This window comes from Lissotriton helveticus, chromosome 1_1 (genome assembly GCF_964261635.1).
Source record: "Lissotriton helveticus chromosome 1_1, aLisHel1.1, whole genome shotgun sequence".
NCBI lineage: Eukaryota > Metazoa > Chordata > Amphibia > Caudata > Salamandridae > Lissotriton > Lissotriton helveticus.
Window position 1 is genome coordinate 1,891,330,207 of NC_136057.1, and position 18,324 is coordinate 1,891,348,530.

At 45.9% G+C, this 18,324-nt stretch overlaps 1 protein-coding gene across 1 annotated transcript in view; it reads right to left on the reverse strand.

The window, feature by feature from the left end:
- PLA2G4A (phospholipase A2 group IVA) overlaps positions 1-18,324 on the reverse strand; it is an 875,644-nt gene that overhangs the window by 267,552 nt on the left and 589,768 nt on the right. Inside the window, exon 12 of the mRNA XM_078642541.1 lies at positions 9,752-9,847. Within this exon, the coding sequence (XP_078498667.1) occupies positions 9,752-9,847 (96 nt within the window). The remainder of the gene's footprint in view (positions 1-9,751; positions 9,848-18,324) is intronic.

The window sequence follows — 18,324 nt, forward strand, 5'->3', positions numbered from 1 at the left end:
CCATAAAAACAAACGCCATAGACCTGTGTATTTTATGTGATATGCTATGCATGATATGCACAAGTTCCACTTTATCCTGCCGCCGGACCCCAGGGTTGTCGGCTAAATGGCTGTGTTACCCTGACACCGTTATACAGGCACCATGCTCAATGCAGCCGGCCCAAAGGGGTTGTAGGCTATATGCTGTGTCATTTACAAACTGTACAATAAAGGTCTTTAAATAAAAAAAAAAAAAAAAAAAGGGCCAGTGACCATAGCGTGGTGGGACAGGACCAAACAGTGGTTGAGGGGAACAGGTAATCCACAGCCAAAGAGAGCGCACCCTGGCCCTATCAGCCAGGACCTCCATATGTAGCTAGACCCCTGAATAGATCCTACTCATAAGCCATCAGAGCTCTCTTAGCACCCTGCAATTCAGTCATGTGCGCAGCCCGCATTCCCACCACCAACCGCACCAGCTCACCTGGAGAGGAGTCTGCTCCGCCAGATTCCCGTGAACGCTCAAATGGCAGAGCATGAGGCACTCCCAGTGCCACCGCCAGGAGCACGTAAGACCGGCACAATTCCGCACCCAAAACCAGGCTCAAATGCCAGCAAACAAGCAGGCAGGCATCTACTTAAGGAGCCTTGAGAATGGTGAGAGGGCCGAACATAGAAAGTAAGAAGCCTGCTGTGGAAAGCTCACTAGTTCCAATGGTTGCATCAATCCCAGGCCGCAAGGACATCCCAGGAAGGCAGAGCGCTTCCTCATACGTTATGGAGACTCCGGCACTTCCAACAGCGGTGTGGAAGCTGGTAGATCAACTTTGCGCGAGCAACAGGGTAAGAGCCAATGGATCTGCCCCAAAGGACCGCACAGAGGAACGACCGCCCAAGAACCATTGCTCCCCACGGGTCCGCAGCCAGCTCCACGCCAGAAGGCGAAGCAGGCCGATCAGTTCGCTCAGAAGTGCCACACAGCAGAAGCCAACAGATCCGTAGCAGAGGTCCGCAAGCAGCAAGGGGTAAATACGGCCGGCCTACTAGTGATCTCTACAGGTCAGCAGACAGCTCCATGAGGCAGGACAAGTTTCTCCACGGAATCAAAGCATCGAGGGGAAGAATCTCAGGATCAGCTGTAAGTAGAGCCAGTGTCAATCCTATGTTTCCTGTATCCTCTTTAGGGAGATGATGCCACTTGGGAGGGAGGATGGCGAGGAATTAGCAGGGATATACCCAGAATTGGAATCCCAAGCCCAGGAGCTTGCATTAAGCAGCTCCAGCTTCGGCAGCCGTTATTGGAACAAGTCCAAGGATGGTTGTTTTCAGTCCAGGGAAGACCTGGCCTAGGAGTTCCGGCTAGCTGTTCCCATGGGGAAAAGGGTCAAGACTGATTTCCATATGGCTGGGTCCAAACTAGAATGGCGATCAAAAAAACATGGTTTTAGGCTCACATCTCTGACTGGGGTTGAGTGCGTGACGTCGTTCAGCATTCTGTCCATCAATTGCTCTTTGTGCATTTGTCACCTTGAGTGGGACAGGTATCCCCAGATAGGAGTCCTGTGCAATCCATGCCACTGGATTCATGCTATCCTAGCTGATGAGGGTGATACCTTGAAACTGGTCCTAGGATGCTTGTTTCAGGTCCAAGAAGGACCTGGACTGGCAGTTCGGGCTTGACTCTTCCCATGGGGAGCAGAGTCGAGACCGATTTGCATATGACTGGGTCCAAACTGGAATAGAGTGCTGAGAAAAATAACAATGAATTTAGGCCCAGATCTCTCTGGAGGTGAGTGTTTGACATTGTTCAGCATTCTATCCACAAATTGTTCCGTTTGCATCTATAACAGACTGATTATATCCCACAATAACCTTTCCTGAGTAAACTACTGTGTGAAGATGCATAAGCTGAAGACGATACAAGGTGACAAACATATTGGTTAGCACCTCACTATATCCCCGCTGCTGTATTAAAATGATCGTGCACAATACTCCATTACCTGTCAGCTTTTGGTGCCGCTGGTTACAGATTCCCAAAGCAAATTAAACATAAGGAGGTGCACCAAACAGAACATTTTTAGTCTGTTGTCATTTCATTATTTCTGTACAAAAGGCGGTGGTGATGGACAGAGCATCTGAACCAATCAAACACTCACACCCAGTCAAAAGATCTGGGTTTGATCCATCACCGTTCTTTAGCCCACTCTGCCACCCCAGTTCAGACACGGCTATATGCATATCAGTCTGACCCTGTGCCTCATGGGAACAGTCCAGCCCGAACTGCCAAGGCATGCCTTCTCTGGACCGGAAACAAGCTTCTGAGGACCGGTGGCAGGGTATGCTCAGACGTGAGTCCCTTGCTCACTTTGCCACTGGATTCAAGCAAGCCGGGCTGAAGACGGCTGGAATGCCAGAAACCGGTCCTCGGAAGCTTGTTTCCGGTCCAGGGAAGGCATGGCTTGGCAGTTCGGGCTGGACTGTTCCCATGAGGCACAGGGTCAGACTGATTTGCAAATAGCCATGTCTGAACTGGGGTGGCAGAGTGGGCTTAAGAACGGTGATGGATCAAACCCAGATCTTTTGACTGGGTGTGAGTGTTTGATTGGTTCAGATGCTCCGTCCATCACCACCCCCTTTTGTACCGCTTTGGCCGCCATAAGTGTGGCAGGGTATGCTCAGACGTGAGTCCCTTGCTCACTTTGCCACTGGATTCAAGCAAGCCGGGCTGAAGACGGCTGGAATGCCAGAAACCGGTCCTCGGAAGCTTGTTTCCGGTCCAGGGAAGGCATGGCTTGGCAGTTCGGGCTGGACTGTTCCCATGAGGCACAGGGTCAGACTGATTTGCATATAGCCATGTCTGGACTGGGGTGGCAGAGTGGGCTAAAGAACGGTGATGGATCAAACCCAGATCTTTTGACTGGGTGTGAGTGTTGGATTGGTTCAAATGCTCCGTCCATCACCACCCCCTTTTGTATTTCATTAATTTCTTCCTTTATTTCAAAATCGATAATCGTTCATAAAAACAGACGTGTTTCGTTCCCCAAATACACAAGCTTTTGTAACTTCATCAGGGCTTATGTGGCAGAATGCAAATTTGCCGTAAGGTTGTGAATTGTGGTATTTCTTGTAGTGGAGAGGTACTGGGTAGGGAAAGGGGAGTGGCCTGCCAAATGTCAGATCAGCACTTGTGTGCCACCAAATGAGGTCCTGAGCTGTTTCGTGATAGATCTGGACAGCCGGAGAGGAAACTCTGGTGTGCAGCCCATTGGCATTTTTCTTTGTACTTAAATGGCTAAAGGTTCAGTATATAGACCCGAGGCCTCCGTCCTTTAATTTGAGGAAGTAGCAAGAGTAGCATCCTTTGCACTGCTCAGAGTCTGTCAGTCACTCGATAGCGCCTTTGGACTGCAGGAGGTTGACCTTCTACATTAAGACTGAACCGTCGTCTGCCAAAATTTGTCCTGGCATATGGGAATATGAGGCAGAGAAGGAAAGGTAAGACAGCGCCAACAGCATGGCCTATGCGGAGTGTTTTGTTCTGCCTGCAACACATTTTGCTGCATTTTGTGCATCTTGGAGATTGTTTGGACATGTGAGTTCCTTAGGTTCTCTGGAACTGCCGTCACAATCTCGCTGGCCGTCTAACATAATGCATGGGTGTACCTGCCCAGAAGACACACGGCATTCATAGAGTGAAAAGATAGGGGATGCAGGGCAGTCGAAGAAAAATCATGCAGATGGCGTGTACTTGTGGATGCCTGCACCACAAGGCTTTCAGCTGTTAAGTGTTTCATCAGAAAGCCAGGGTCTCCATGTGCTGGCTTGAGCTGTCTGGCCACAGACCAGCTGCCCGCAGGGGCTGTGATTGGTGTAGACAAAGGGGCTTTGATAGTGTCTGTAAGAACCTGATGAAGCCAAATGTTTCTGAAGAATTTTAGTCTATAAACTGGCATTAGTATCCAGAGCAAGCAATTACAAATGTTGTACTTCTGTTCCTATTCGCAACACTATGGAAAAGGAGGCCCTTTTTCTGTTGTTTAACTAGGTGATGGGTCCAGCTCTGTCTCTGGTGAAGAATCCAGCCCACTGGCATTTTGTAAGTCCAAGTACAGCCCTCCATCCATGTAATGAGGGGAGAGCAGATTGTCCACCTCCTCATCCTCATTAGTGTTGTGAGGGACATTAGTTAGGCCCTGGTCCACACTGGAGTCGAAACAAAAGAAGGCCTCTACACACACTATAGCATTGCAAATTTATCTAGTATCAGCAGTCGGCCGTGGCACAAAATGAACTGGAGTAGACCCTGTGACCTAAGTTGAAGCCAAGACCTGCTCTGGTACAAGTCCCGAAATGGGGCTTGAGGGGCAGTAATTGTCAGGGAAATGTTTGCCAGAGTTGCAGCTGGGGACACCTGTGGCTCCATGAGGGAAATACACTCCAGATGGAGCCAGAAGTGTCTGAAGATTTACAGCACTGCCTCCTTGAAGGCCACTATTTGTTGCGAGGTCAACAAAAACCCAAGAAATGTGGGCGAGCCAGGATCAAATGCAGAACTGGCTCAGAGGTCACCTAAGCCTTCATGAGACATCTTAGTAATTTATTGCCAGATTGAGTGACCAAGTTTAGAGAGGAGTCTCGTTTGAATTTCTTCTGTTTATGGTGCATTTCGGATTTCAACCTTGAAGACTTCAAGTAGTAATGGGAATCTTCGCGTAGGCCTTAACTCATGAACATGTCTTGCGATTTACAGTGGGATTGCGATTTATAGCACAACCTCCTTTTATGTTCAGCAACATAAGCCTTCGCCTCCCATTTATGGATTGCCCTCAGGTGCATAAAAGCGCACTTATTGTTCAACTTTGAGTCATGACCGGTGTCCAAGCACCAAAGAGGTAATTGTGTGGGTCTGTTATGTAACAATTGCTTCCTGCAGGGGCAGTGTAGCTGGAGTCCTCCTACAGGGAAAGATATCTTCCTGGCACAATTTGATAAATCAGGAGTCGCCAAAAAATTGGGAGCAGAGCTCAGAATTCATGTGGAAGGGCATGGAAAGTAAAAGGAATGGACGTCAGTGTGCACATGGGGCGCTTCTATGCGTTTCCAGTCCATAAACTCTGGGGCGGTGTGAAGTCATCGCAGAGCCATGCAGCTTCACCTACCAGTGTGCGTGAAGCATTGTTGAAAAACATACCTGGATCCAGTCTGGCAATATTCAAAATGTGAGGAGTCTCCGGTTAAAGTATCCATCATGGAAAAAAGTTACCCACCTTCAGTAACAGTATTTCTGGTGGATACTATATCTTCTTACAGATTCCTCACCTTATGAATGTCCTCAAGTGTTTAGATTGGATCAGCAAACTTTTTTCCCCATCAATAACATTCAAGCCCAATGCAGCTTCAGCTTAATTGGTCATCTACCACAATCCATTAATGTGGCTCCAGGGCTTATCTTGGTGCTTCACTGACAAAACTCCTACACTTTCAAAAGCACCTAGGTCTAACGTCTACTACTAGGATTTCCAGTGGCATGGATTGCTCCAATAGCTTTATGAAGATGTCCTTGTTGGATCCATATGACATCTGCATGCGGTGCTTGAGATCAGAACACGATCCCTTTAGCCTGCAACCCCTATGTATTGATATATCCAAAAGCTATCACAGAGTGGGAAACCAAGCTATTTTTTTACCATGCTCGCAGGGATGTGCCAAAGTGATACCTTTCAGATAAGTCTCCCAACAGGGAATGACTCCAGACTTTTCCTAGTTGTTGGAAACAATTTTGAAATTATATATGAATATGGAATTCCTAATGCTTTCGACCACTCGTAATGCAGGTCAAACTCTTTTAGGTGCTGGATAGTTGCACAATGGCACCGTTATCCTCTGGGCCACTACCCAAGGATAAACCCATTACTATGTGTTTTTCTATCCAAGTGGCTCTGACCGAAGAACCACTCGGCTCCACTTCCACAGGCTTGGTATCCTTTCATCGAATTCACTGCCCTCCAAGTCTCCAACATCAAAACCAGAGATGCCCTTAGAGTTGAAATTTGCACTGCATTTCAAACCCTCAAAGTGGGCATACATTCTCCAAGTGGCAAAAGAAAATGTTCAGGCTTGTTTAGATTACAAACCTGTGGCACAGCCTCTCCCTAAGCCCCAGAGATGTGTCCAGGTGGATAAACGTTTTGAAACTTACATTTATCATGCTGAATAAAGATTACACTCAATAGGCAATGGAGTGACCCTGTGTCCCTCAGAACCTGGGTATAGTTATGCAAAAAGTACAGTGGTTCTTTCGGGTATAACCACAATATTTCTTTTCATTACAATTCAATTTTAAGAACAAGTTATTTCCTGTGTAGAAGTTAAGAAGGAACACACAACAAGAATTCAAATTACATGAGGGATGTAGAAACCACAATTAAATCAGGTTTGCAGGGTGATAGAATATTTTATGTAGATTTCATTATTTAAATGCACCCTTATTACAAGATAGTTTTGCAACAAAAAGCTGCCAACAATGTGAAAATCAGAGTGAATTGTGTTCAAGTGACAAGGTGTGATCGGTGACAAAGTGAGTGTCAGCCTAGCAATAACCGGAGGCAAGCCTGGTGTAACAGGGCGGACCTACCCGGGGTGGCAATCAAACAGGAAAAGGACTGGTGGGAGGCTCGTGAGGTCACTGCTCCTCTGTTTTTTCATCAACAGGATGAATGGCTCTCGCCGTCACAGCTTGAGCTCAACGAAACCGAAGAGGGTCCTTTTAACTGGGACACGCTGAGAGCAGACTCCGCCCCTGATGAGGACGTCATCACCTATGGCCCAATAAGAAAAGGGAACAGGAAGCCAGAGAGGGTGTTCTCCGGTGATTGCGAGGAGGGTGAAAACAGCAGAACAGCGAGGACCAAAGACCAGGAGGGGTCTCCAGTACGCCCAAGAAGACCATCGAGCTGGGAGCTTGCAGAGGAAGAGATGGACCGGAAGAGAAAGCCTGGAGGCCACCGAGAAGGCGGTTCGCCGAGCCACGCTCCCGGAGGAGCGTGGCTATCCCAGGTACGGGAGCGCTTCGCGGGCTGGCTCGGGAGGCGGGAGAGACCAGACGCTTGAGTCGTTACCGCTACTCAAATCTGTACACAGTGTAAAGCATTCCCAACCCGACACGCTCACTCCCCACTCTCTGCCGTGAAGTCACTGGTTATACTTTGGGGTGCTCCCTCACCACCTTCCCTTCGTATCCCTTATTCACAAGTCCACTGACCCTTGCCCTAGTTTCATTTTTTTTCTTTCTGGGAATCCCGGAGTAATACCGCCTGGGTCTTTGAGAGGAGTAGAGAGGAGGAAGACCAAGACGTTAGAAGGAAGACCCTGGGAGCTGAAGAATCTTCAGGAAGAGTGCCGATAACTCTCCAGTTATATTGATTTATTTTGTATTGTTGACAGACTGGTTGATAAGGGAATGTAAAGACCCCGTTCAACTAAACTCGCCTTCCCAACGACCTTTCTTCTGGGCTCACTACACCTGGTTAGACTCCTGCCACGTTACCGCATCAAGTCGACTTGCTGCGGTAACGTGGCAGGAGTCTCTAATGCCCGTGTGCTCTGAATCCGGGACTTGCTTCAAACTTCCAAAGGCGTTCGTTTAGATTCTCACCCGGATAATTTCAAATTGATTTTTGACTCAACCCAAGATCTGCTTCGAATTTATCAGATGGGCCATCTCCCCCTGACCTGAGGCTAACCAGGCTTGCCTCCGGTTATTGCTAGGCTTCCACTCCCTCACTCCAGTCCTGATGAAGATCCGCCCGATGCTTTAATATTGCGTGTATAGGGTTGAAACGTCGACGATATCCTGGTCTAGTTCAAGGCCGGCTCGCAAAACATTGAAAGTGATTAGAGCAGCAGGGTCATTGTATTGGTGTTTACCCTGGCCTCTTATGAACTTCTATATATTTTAACCACCTTGTATATATCACGCACTCACTGTGTCCGATCACACCTTGTCACTTGACCACAATTCATTCAGATTTTCACATTGTTGGCAGCCTTTTGTTGCAAAATTATCTTGTAATAAGGGTTAATTTAAATAATTAAATCTACATAAAATATCCTATCACCCTGCAAACCTGATTTAATTGTGGTTTGTACATCCCTTGAATAAAGATTACTGTCATACAGGAGATGATGACTAAAGAGGTTGACAATCTCTTCTCTTCCACTCTTACGAACCAGTGGCGGGCCATTTCCTAGATTTATAAACCGCAAGTGGTCTGTATACATCTCCTGAAGAGTACATGCCTTACAACTCTGTCTCCTTCAGAGGAAGTCTCTTCGTATACTTCAGTAGTTCAAAAAGCAACGTAAGATTAAGAGTTTACCTTGCCCACTAGTGAGGCCAAATCTAACATTTTGATAGAAATCTTAAATCCTTGGTCTACAATTTAGGAGCCTCTACTACCTTTTATGTGAAACTTTTGGGCCCTGTTCTGGTTGTCTGATAGTGGCCTGTAGTGGGACTAGAAGCACACAGACAGATTGCTTGATTAGACAGACCCGTTCCATGAGACCCAATTGTTTTGTCATACCACTTAACCAGGCAGTTAGGGGTTGAGCCTACTCTGCTAAGTTAAATCCGAATAGCCTGCAAGACCCTAAAAATCTTCATCACTGATAACCTTGCCCTCCGCATGGTGATACTGGCTTATGTCCATGCTTTGTTAGAGATGGCAAAGTTAACTTTTAGCAGTCTGAATGAGCGTAGAAACAAGCCTTTCTCCGGCCATGTCATCAATGGTTTGGATGTTTCCAAACGGATCCGGAAGTGCAGCCTGGGACTTACTGGTTGAGACAGTCACCTTACCTGGACTGTAAATGGTGACAGAAGTGTAGGACGGACCGAAACCACAAGACAATAGTTGAAAAGGTCCGGATTAAGAGAAGGTGGTTACATCAAGACTGGGAGAGGTGGAGGTAAGCAAAGGACAAAAGTGAAAGATCAAAGCTAACCCAAAGAGACAATGGTGGGACAACAAAAGCAAATGTGGAAATGAGTTCGTAACACTGGGTGATGAAGGGGAGACTGGTAAGATTTGAGCCAGTTGAGAAGTAGAGATGGCGAGAGAATTAGAGATGAGGGCAGGAGAACACAAGAGGTACAAATGAATTAAAAGCAGCACGGAGGTAGCCAAAGAGAAACCAGTGGGGACAATAAGAAGAAAAGATTGCCTGCAAAGGATGTTACTAAATGACAAACGTACACTGTGATTTTGTTACTGCGTTTTTGTGCCCTGGTATTGTTCCCCTCCATCTTGTGTGGAATGTGCAATGTCTTCAAGCTGTGCATTGTGGCACTATACTAAAAGCTTTACACTGGAATGCCAATCTATTAAATACCAGAAACAGAACTTGCAAGATGGAAGAGGTGCACAGAAAATGGCTTATGTACAGCGAAAGCATGTAACACATGCTGCTAGCTACTTAACCAACCTCGTCTTTCGACTCCGCATTACCTTTAAGAACTGGCAACACCACATGCCAACTTTGTAACTGGAAGCCTTTGACTCATGACAAGCAATGCCCCCGGAGCATGGTTTTGTTTTGCAACAGGATACATTATCAAAATGTTGTGTTAGTTCTTGCAGAAACATGTTTGAAAATGAGAATGCATTTATGCAAGTGATGTCAAACCATCCCATAAAACTCCAACGTCCTCCATATGCCAAGGGAAAACTAGCCCAGTATTCACTTTTTTGATTACTGTACATTCAGTTACCTAATTCTTCTTCCATTGTAGATCCTGTATCCTGGGACTTCGTGGATACACCAAGTACTCTGTTAAACAAGATGGAAAAGGCGCTTCCCCAAACACCTGAATAAATCAAATGAGAGAAAAAACATTCAGGAAAATGTTCTGTATTCCAGTCAGGTTCTCAGTATTTTAATGGACTCCAAGTCATATGGACAACACTGCAGAATATGAAGGGCAAACGTCATCTTACGGCTACTGGAGTCATAATTTCAAACAAACCATTTTTGGAAAATGTGTTCATAGCTGAATTTGAATTTCATGCCATCGGCAGGAGCAAGTATGCAGGCTAGTGTAACAACCAACAACTTACAAATTGCAGAGGTCAAAACTTTAATTCCACTGTTGTAGCATGCTAACTTTTTAAAGGGCGTCCATTTCCATGTGGTCCGAATTCTCTTACAGGTAACTTTTGCCCATTGGGTTAACTTAAAATATTGGAACCATGTTTAGTGTGAAGGTTCCCTTACATTGGTAAAGGCTTATAATAATAAATTGAGGGTCAGCTACTCTTTCACATCCCAGTGAAATTAATCTCTAGAGGGACTTCCCAACTTGGACAAGCATAACATCGGAGTAGTTACAATGGAACATAAAAGGGAGCTGGGAAAGTGATTATTCCTTACTGACCAATAGTGCTTGTATATCAGATTTTAGGAGTGGTGTGCTCACGAAGGTACACCTCAATGGTATATGTGTAAATCTAGATGCAATATGCCACAACCATCCATCAATTCTAGCTTCTATCACTATTTATTAACTCACATTTTCACATGGATAACAATGGTTTCTGATGTCAAACGTCTCAGCTATTCCACCATACACTGTTCACCAGAAGAGGTGCTCAGAGATTCAAATTAAGACCTTCAGTTTATCTCAGGTCTGTCCAGTTTAGTAGTTTAGTCAGATTACGTTTACCTTATCTAGGATATTTTGTGACTTGGTCTGATATGTGTGGACGTTAAAAGCTGTGACATCTGATGAGGTGATGTTTGAGCAGGATATGTGAGGTTCTGTTCCACCTTTGATAATAGTTATCACCAATAAACACATTTTCTTCACAGTGACAATGTGTTGATGTGGAAGTCACCATCTAGTATTCACAAGCTCATCCTTTAAAAAGATTGACATGTGTTGACGACTTAAGCATTGTTATGCGAACAAAAAAGCTTAAGTCAAATCTGCAAATGAGCTACAATAAAAATACATTTTCAATTGCACTTTTCAAAGAGTACAAGCAGAGATACCTTAAGGGGAAAGAAGACTCACAGAATCTTATCGGAAACATCAGGGTAACTAAGGCTTCTTGGAATGCTGGGTCTTGAAAAGACTGCACTTTCATTCCCTGGGCTGCACTTGAGAGGCTGAAAATGCTCACAACTTTACCCATACAGCAGAAGTGTCATATAATGTGTTATGCCAAAGGAAAATATTACTTGCCCTGTAACTGTCAAGTTATACCTTTAATAGTGGGTACCTTATGTACAGCTAAAACTTACAAGGAGGGTGGTAAACCTGTACAATGACCCAGCCATCCACGTTAAGCCAACATGTTTCAGCCCACATACATGCCAATACTGGTCAGGGGCATTCATCAGGGCCAAAAGGGATCCCAATCTCTACTCCTTACAGTAAGTAAGTGAGAAGTGCAGTGGTCAGAATGTGAATTCTACCTTGACAACTCAGGTAATCATGTTATATTATGTTAATTAAATGTATACAGCGCACGTATACCCTTAGGTGTCTTGGCGCTTCCAGTGCTACATACTGTACTATGGACTACTGCTTCTAGAAAAGCCAAGTCTTCAGGCGTTTTCTGAACTCAAGAGGGAGGGAATTTTTCTAAAATATAGAGGAAGGGAATTCCATTGCTTGATGGTATTGTAACTGAAACTCCTCCTCCCCAGTTCGTTAGAGGAATACCATCTAAAAAGGTCACATAGGAATTTTGGCCCTTCTTCGTGAAGTGCCTTGTGGGCGCTGCAAAGTGCCTTAAACTTTACCCGCTGACCGACTGGCAGCCAGGGAAGGTCCTGAATTGCTGATCTAACAGACTGAGGTTTAGGTATATCCAGAATAAGTCTTGAGGCGGCATTTTGTACTGTCTGTAACTTTCTGAGGAGAGTAGATTGCACATAGATATATAACCCATTGCAGTAATGAGGTTTAGACAAGACTAAAGAGATTACGACCAGCATTCTGGAAGGTTTTGGAATGAATGGGAGAATTTTTCTTATGGTTTTGATCGTGAAGAACAAGGAAGACATGACCTTGGTAACTTGGGCTTTAAACCATACAATCATGGAGTTTTAAGGAGTGATTGGTGTCCTTATCCATTGTCGAGATCACCAACTGGGTGTTGTCGGCATAGGAGGTAGGGATCAGGTTAAAACTTCTTAGGTTAAAACTTCTCATCAGTGGTGCCAATTCCACCACATAAATATTAAAGAGTGTAGGGCTCAACAAAGAATCAAGATTCCCGAACTCTAGGGAACTAGAGCTTTATGATCTAGACGAAGGTGGTATCCTCTGTAGTCACAGCCGTCAAGAGATACACCAGCAGGTCAATCACCAAGAGGAATGCCGGTAGGTGGCCTGCCGGTATACCTCTTGACAAATTTGTTACTAAGAGGACACCACCTCCATCCAGACCACGAAGCTCTATACCAAGAGTGAATAACAGATTTTTCACTTATTCACAGTTATAATAAAAAACAAATGCTGACCTTTAGGTTCAGCAGCAGCCCGTGACGCTGTGTTATGGCACACGAAAGCACCTTGCACCAGCCATTGGAGAGATTTTCTAGGGCTAATGAAGTCTCAGCCCTGGACTCAGGGGCCTGACATGTCTAAGTGCCCGGTCACAGCTAAAGTTAGCCCCGGGTGCTGTAGCAGAGACTGAAACCTGCTACCTGTGATTACACAGGTTAAAAGTTTCTGCTTCATGCTTCAGCGTTGTTTGAAGCAGGAAGGAGCTGTGTGGCTGCCTACGGGTAAATGGTACATCAGGAATCCAAACCAGGCATGTGCAGTGTAGGAGGCTGGCGATGTATATGGTGCACACTTATTTAAGTGACACACCTTGCACTGATCCAGACAACCCTTATGGTGGTTTTAGTGGTCTTAGACACCCTTAGAAGGAGCTCGAAGTGATAGCTGTGGAGAGCAGCCTTCAGGCTTAGTCCAGAAGGAGTGTGAAGCAGCTTGTTTCACTAGATATAAAAATGCAGTGTAGGTTAAATGAAAAAGAACCATACAGTGTAGTTGTACAAATATGTCTATTACACAACACTCAGTAACACATTGGTATATTTCCTAATCGGAGATATCAACACAAATGCACAATATTTCACTTGCAAAAGGTAATTGAGCACAATGCACAGTGATCTCCAGGTGGAGACCAAACCATATACTAAGAAAGTGAAATGCGAAGTGCGACCGAAGTTGGGACTTGGACAAGGAGATGCAGAAGAGCTGGGGACCAAAGGAACCATCCAAGGTAAGTACCTAGGAAGCCCACGGAGGCCGTATGTAGAGTGGGAACACAACAGTGTAGAAGTTAATGGGAAAGTCGTGGTTGCAGTTTACAAGAAGAAGGACCTTTCCCAGTGGTCCCTGAAGAAACCCAGTGGAAGACAAAGGCTGGAGAGTCACCCCGCCCGTAGATACCCCTGGAACCAGGATATCTACACCAGGGAAGCCTGGTGCACAGGTGCGATGTGACGTCTGAAACCGCCGTAGATCACAATGAAGGACTTCAAAAAAGATACTGCTGGCGAAGAAGGTTCAAGAGTCTGGTGGAATCCAAGGGTGGATTGTTGACGAGAAGAACCTGCAAGCAGAGGGGTCAGAGTCTATGGCACTCTGAAGTGACCAGGAGGCACAGAAGAGCAATGTCCATCGATGACGGAAGACAATGACCTTGCTGTTACCGCTGTGGGGACCAGGCGACGTTGAGAAAGACCAAGAGCCGTGCACGAGCTGTCCCATGTTGGAAGTCGAGAACCAGGGGGTCGATGTCTGGCGGGAGCACCAACAAGCCTTGGCAGCAGCAACAGACACGGAAAACTACGATGGGACCAAAAAGGTCCAGGCAACTCACTAAGTGCAGGAGAGTCAGAGCAGGCCCAGAGCAAGGAGGGGAGCCCACGAAGAGGGAGAAGACCCTCAAGAGGACCCACAGGCCAAAGGCACAGGAGTCAAACAAGGACCTCAAGCAGCTCACCAAAGATGAAGGCCCACGGTACAGAGGATGCAGTGAGGACAAGATCTTGGCAGGAAGAGATGCTGGAGGCTGGAGCTTCTTGTAGCCCGAAGATCTCTGGAGTGCGGAGCCAAGCAGCCTTCAAAACTGCAAGTTGATGCGGTGCACATGGGCTTGGTCCCAGCGGTTCCGATGAGGGGTACTGGCCACAAAATTACAGAGAGGACAGGTCAGGCCTCAAGAGAGTTGCAGAACCACCACCTGTGTTGCTTAGCCATTTGAAGTCTGTGGGACGTCAGGAGCAGTAGAACGGTCAGCTTCATTGCTGTGCCTAAAGATGCAGGGGGGTGACTCCTTCACTCCAAGGGCGATTACTTCAAGTGTCCTAGATGCCTACAGGTCAGTTGAAGATCCTGGAAGAAGCACAGACACAGAAGAAGACTTGCAGAACAGTGAGACCAGGAGCAGCAGTAGTCTTCCTTGATGCAGTCTCGGTTGCAGGTGAAGTCAAAGTGTCCAGACGGTCGAAGAATGACGTGGTTTCCGGCTCGAGTCTTGTCCCACAACGAATCTGAGGACCCACCCCCAGGTAAGCACTTTTATACCCTAAGAAAGGGGTTAGGACGACTCAGGGGTCCCTACCAGAGGAGGGGCTGGACAGATGGGAGGATACTGCAGTGTACTTTGTCCAGTTTCGTGCGGGAGCCAATGGCTCCCAGAACTGGTTCTAACTAGAGTATGCAAGGAGGGCACCAAATGTGCCCTTCAACGCAGTATGGTGACGCTGTCAAGAGCCCCCACCCTAGCCCAATACACTAAGTCATGTCTGGGGAGTCGGTCACATCTCTTTGCGACAGGAAATCTATTGTTCTACCTTCCCTTGTTCGAGCTTGGCTCAGCAGGAGAGCAGAATCGTGTTGGTGGTCGGCAGCAGCACTAGCTTGCTGTCAGATCCTTAAAGGCTGTGTAACCGAAAGTACATGGGGGTGCCCCAAGGGAGCCCCCAGTACATGGGACCATACTTCCAACACTGGAATCAGTGTTGGGGTATAAATCCAACATATTTGATACCAAACATGACCGGGTTTGGTGCAGCCCCCATGTAGTTAGACATCTCGTAACGACTGATGTCCACTATATGTTTTAAAATGGCTGACCGCACTTACAAAGCCTGGAGAATCAACTCCTGGGTTTGTAGGGGTGTCCTGCTCATGCAGGGGCACCCTCACACTTAGAACCAAGCACCCTGCCTTCAGGATTGAAAGGCCTGTCTGAGGGGTGACATAGGTTTTAAGTGTAGTGACCTCAGATATAAGGAAACGTATATCTGTCGTTAGTGGTGCCAGCACCTGCTTACACAGGCTGCATTGGCAGGCCTGTAGTTACAGTTTGAGTGGTCTCTCATGGGTTGCATAATACATGCTGCAGCCCATGGGAGACCTCTGGTGTACCTATGCCCTGGGTACCTTAGTACCATACAATAGGGACTTACAAGGGTACACCAGTAGACATTTGTGGAGGTACCAAAGTACTTACCTTTGCAACAATGAGGGAAGTGGCTAGGGTCCTGATTAGCAGGATCCCAGCCAGACTAGTCATAAAAACAGACTGACACCAGCAACAAGTGGGGGTGACCATGACAGTAGATCCTACTTTCCTACCTGCAGGAAGCAACTTACGTAGAAAAGTGTTTAATGGCGGTGGTGGGGTTGGGGGGTGGGTGTGTGTGGGTGGGTGGGTGTGTGGGGGTGGGTGTGAGTCTGTGTGTTTTAGAGGACATGTGTTTGGGTGAGCTTGTCAGTGTGCCTATGTGTGTGAAAGTGAAGCAGTGGGTGACAGTATGAGTGGGAGAGAGTAAGTGAAAATAAAGGAGTAAGAGTGAGAAAGTAAAAGTAAGTGAGGATGAAAGAAAATGAGCATGTGAGCAATGAGTGAGAGCAAGTGCAAGAAAGTGGGAAAATGAATGAGTGGGAATGAATGAGTGGGAATGAATGTGAGAGAATAAATGTGAGAATGTGTGCGAGTGAATGACAGCAAGTGTAACTAAGAGAGAATGAGTGAGTGAGACTGAATGAGAAGGAGCGAGAATGAGTTTAAGTGAGTGTGAGTAGGAGGAAGTGAAAGTAAGTTAGTGCAAGTAAGTGAGGTGAATGAGTGAGAGTAGAGTAATAGTGACTGATAATTAGTTTGTGAGAAGATGCGTGTTAGAGAAAGTAAGTGAGCATGTGTGAGTGATTGAATGTACGTGAGAATAAGGGATTGAGGATGTGGTGTTATGCTTATGAAACTCCAGTTTTCCCTGACTTACTGAAGATAATTCTTGGCTTACAGTGACACTCATTGCAAATTGTTGCCATGCTGGAAGTAAAACTTGGTACTGACATATTAGAGGTAATACTTGGTACTGGTGCACTAGACAATACTTGGTACATAAGGATACCCACTGGAAAACGATGGTGCAGGCTGGCTGGCATATTGAACGTAATATTTGGTATAACAGGTTCCTACAGCAAAATATGGACACTGGCAAATTAGAGTTAATTCTTGAAATATGGGGCATCAGTAGTAAAATGCTGGTGCTGTCTCATCGTAGGTAGTTCTTGGCAAATGAAAGGGCAGCTATTATTTCTAGGAAGGAAGGAAGGAACGAACCATGGCACAGTGCTGGCCAAAACCTCAAGGACTGAACTGAACAGCATCTAAAATCTCAGGAATCCTCCAATGTAATTAGCCACATTTCCCACATAAGTACATCCCAGGATAGGGAATCCCATCTACGATCACCTGGAAGCCCAAATAAACACCTATATGGTGAACCTAGTTAACCTCTACCTGTTTCCACGGAAAGAATATATGGGAAGATTCTCCTTGCTGTGAAACTCCAACTTTTTGGGGCCAAACATACAGTAGATTTCTCTAGCCCCCAAATGTAACGTCCCCCTTTGTAGAGAAAACTAGTTGTAATTACAGGACTAAAGGAGTGTTAATAATGTGGCAAATCTTTACAAGAATCACTTGCTATTACATTATAATAAGGGACCCATCATGAAACTTCATAATCAATATGAACACAATATGTATTATGTTATAATTAGTATGTGCTAATCATATGTATAATATTTGAATAAGGTGTATCATTTTAGTAATGAACGATGTAGAAATAAAATTACTCTGAATCTGCTTTCAATCTGAACATCCTACTTTCACCATAATTCCGACTGATGCTGTCCTCCTTTCATCTCCCAGTTGACTGATCTACAGAGATCACTTATTCTTACTTTTTGTTTAGGGAAGAGGCAGTTTAGCATTTTTTTGCTTTACATTTATTTGTCTTTTCTTATTAGAGAATTTCAATATGACAGACACTATGTGCACATGCACATATATAATACATGTGTAAGCCAACAAGTTTGACACCTGGCTTAACAACATTGGCAAAGCCAACAGGTCTCCCCAATGCAAGAGCTATTGGCTTTGCCAATGTGTTTTAGCCATGTTGTACACCAGCTTGGCTACTATTCAGCGTGGCTAAGTGTTGATGGAGTGGCGTGATGTGGCGCAGAGTGGCATAGAGCGGCGTGGCATAGAGTGGGGGTGTCGTAGGGTGGCGTGGAGGGAGTAGTGTGTCAGAGTGGAGTGGCATAGAGTGTCAGAATGGAGAGGAGTAAAGCAGAGTGGTATAGAGTGTAGTAAAGTAACACAGAGTGGTGTAGAGGTAGTTGCGTAGAGAGGAGTAGATTGCCGTGGAGTGGCATAGAGTGGAGTAGTGTAGTACAGTTATGGCATAGAGTGGAATAGCAGAGTAGAGTATCGTAGAGTGGAGCGGCATAGAGTGGAGCCGAGTAGTGTGTCCTAGAATAGTGGAGTAAAGTGGCATGGAGTGGTGCAGAGGGAGTTGTGTAGAACATCGCAGAGTGGCATAGAAAGTCGTAGAGCGGAGTAGGATTTAATGGAGTAGAGTGTCAAGAGTGGAGTATCGTGGAGTGCAATGTCGTAGAGTGGCTAGAGTGAAGTGGTGTAGAGTACAGTGGTGCATAGTAGATTGGCATTGAGTACGTTGGTTTTGAATCAAGTGGTGTAGAGTGCAGTGGTGTAGAGTGAAGAAGAGTACAGTGTAGCATCTGTTACAGTCGCATAGAGTGCAGTGGTGTAGAGTGCTCTGTTGCAGGGTGGAGTGGTGCAGAGTAGACTGGCGTAGAGTGCATTGGTGTAGTGTAGAGTATGATGGTGCAGAGTAAAGTAGAGTGGTGTAGAGTGCAGTGGTGTAGAGCAGACTGTTTCAGAGTAAAGCGAAGTGGTATGGAGTGGTACATGGTAGAATCCAGTGGCAGAGGTC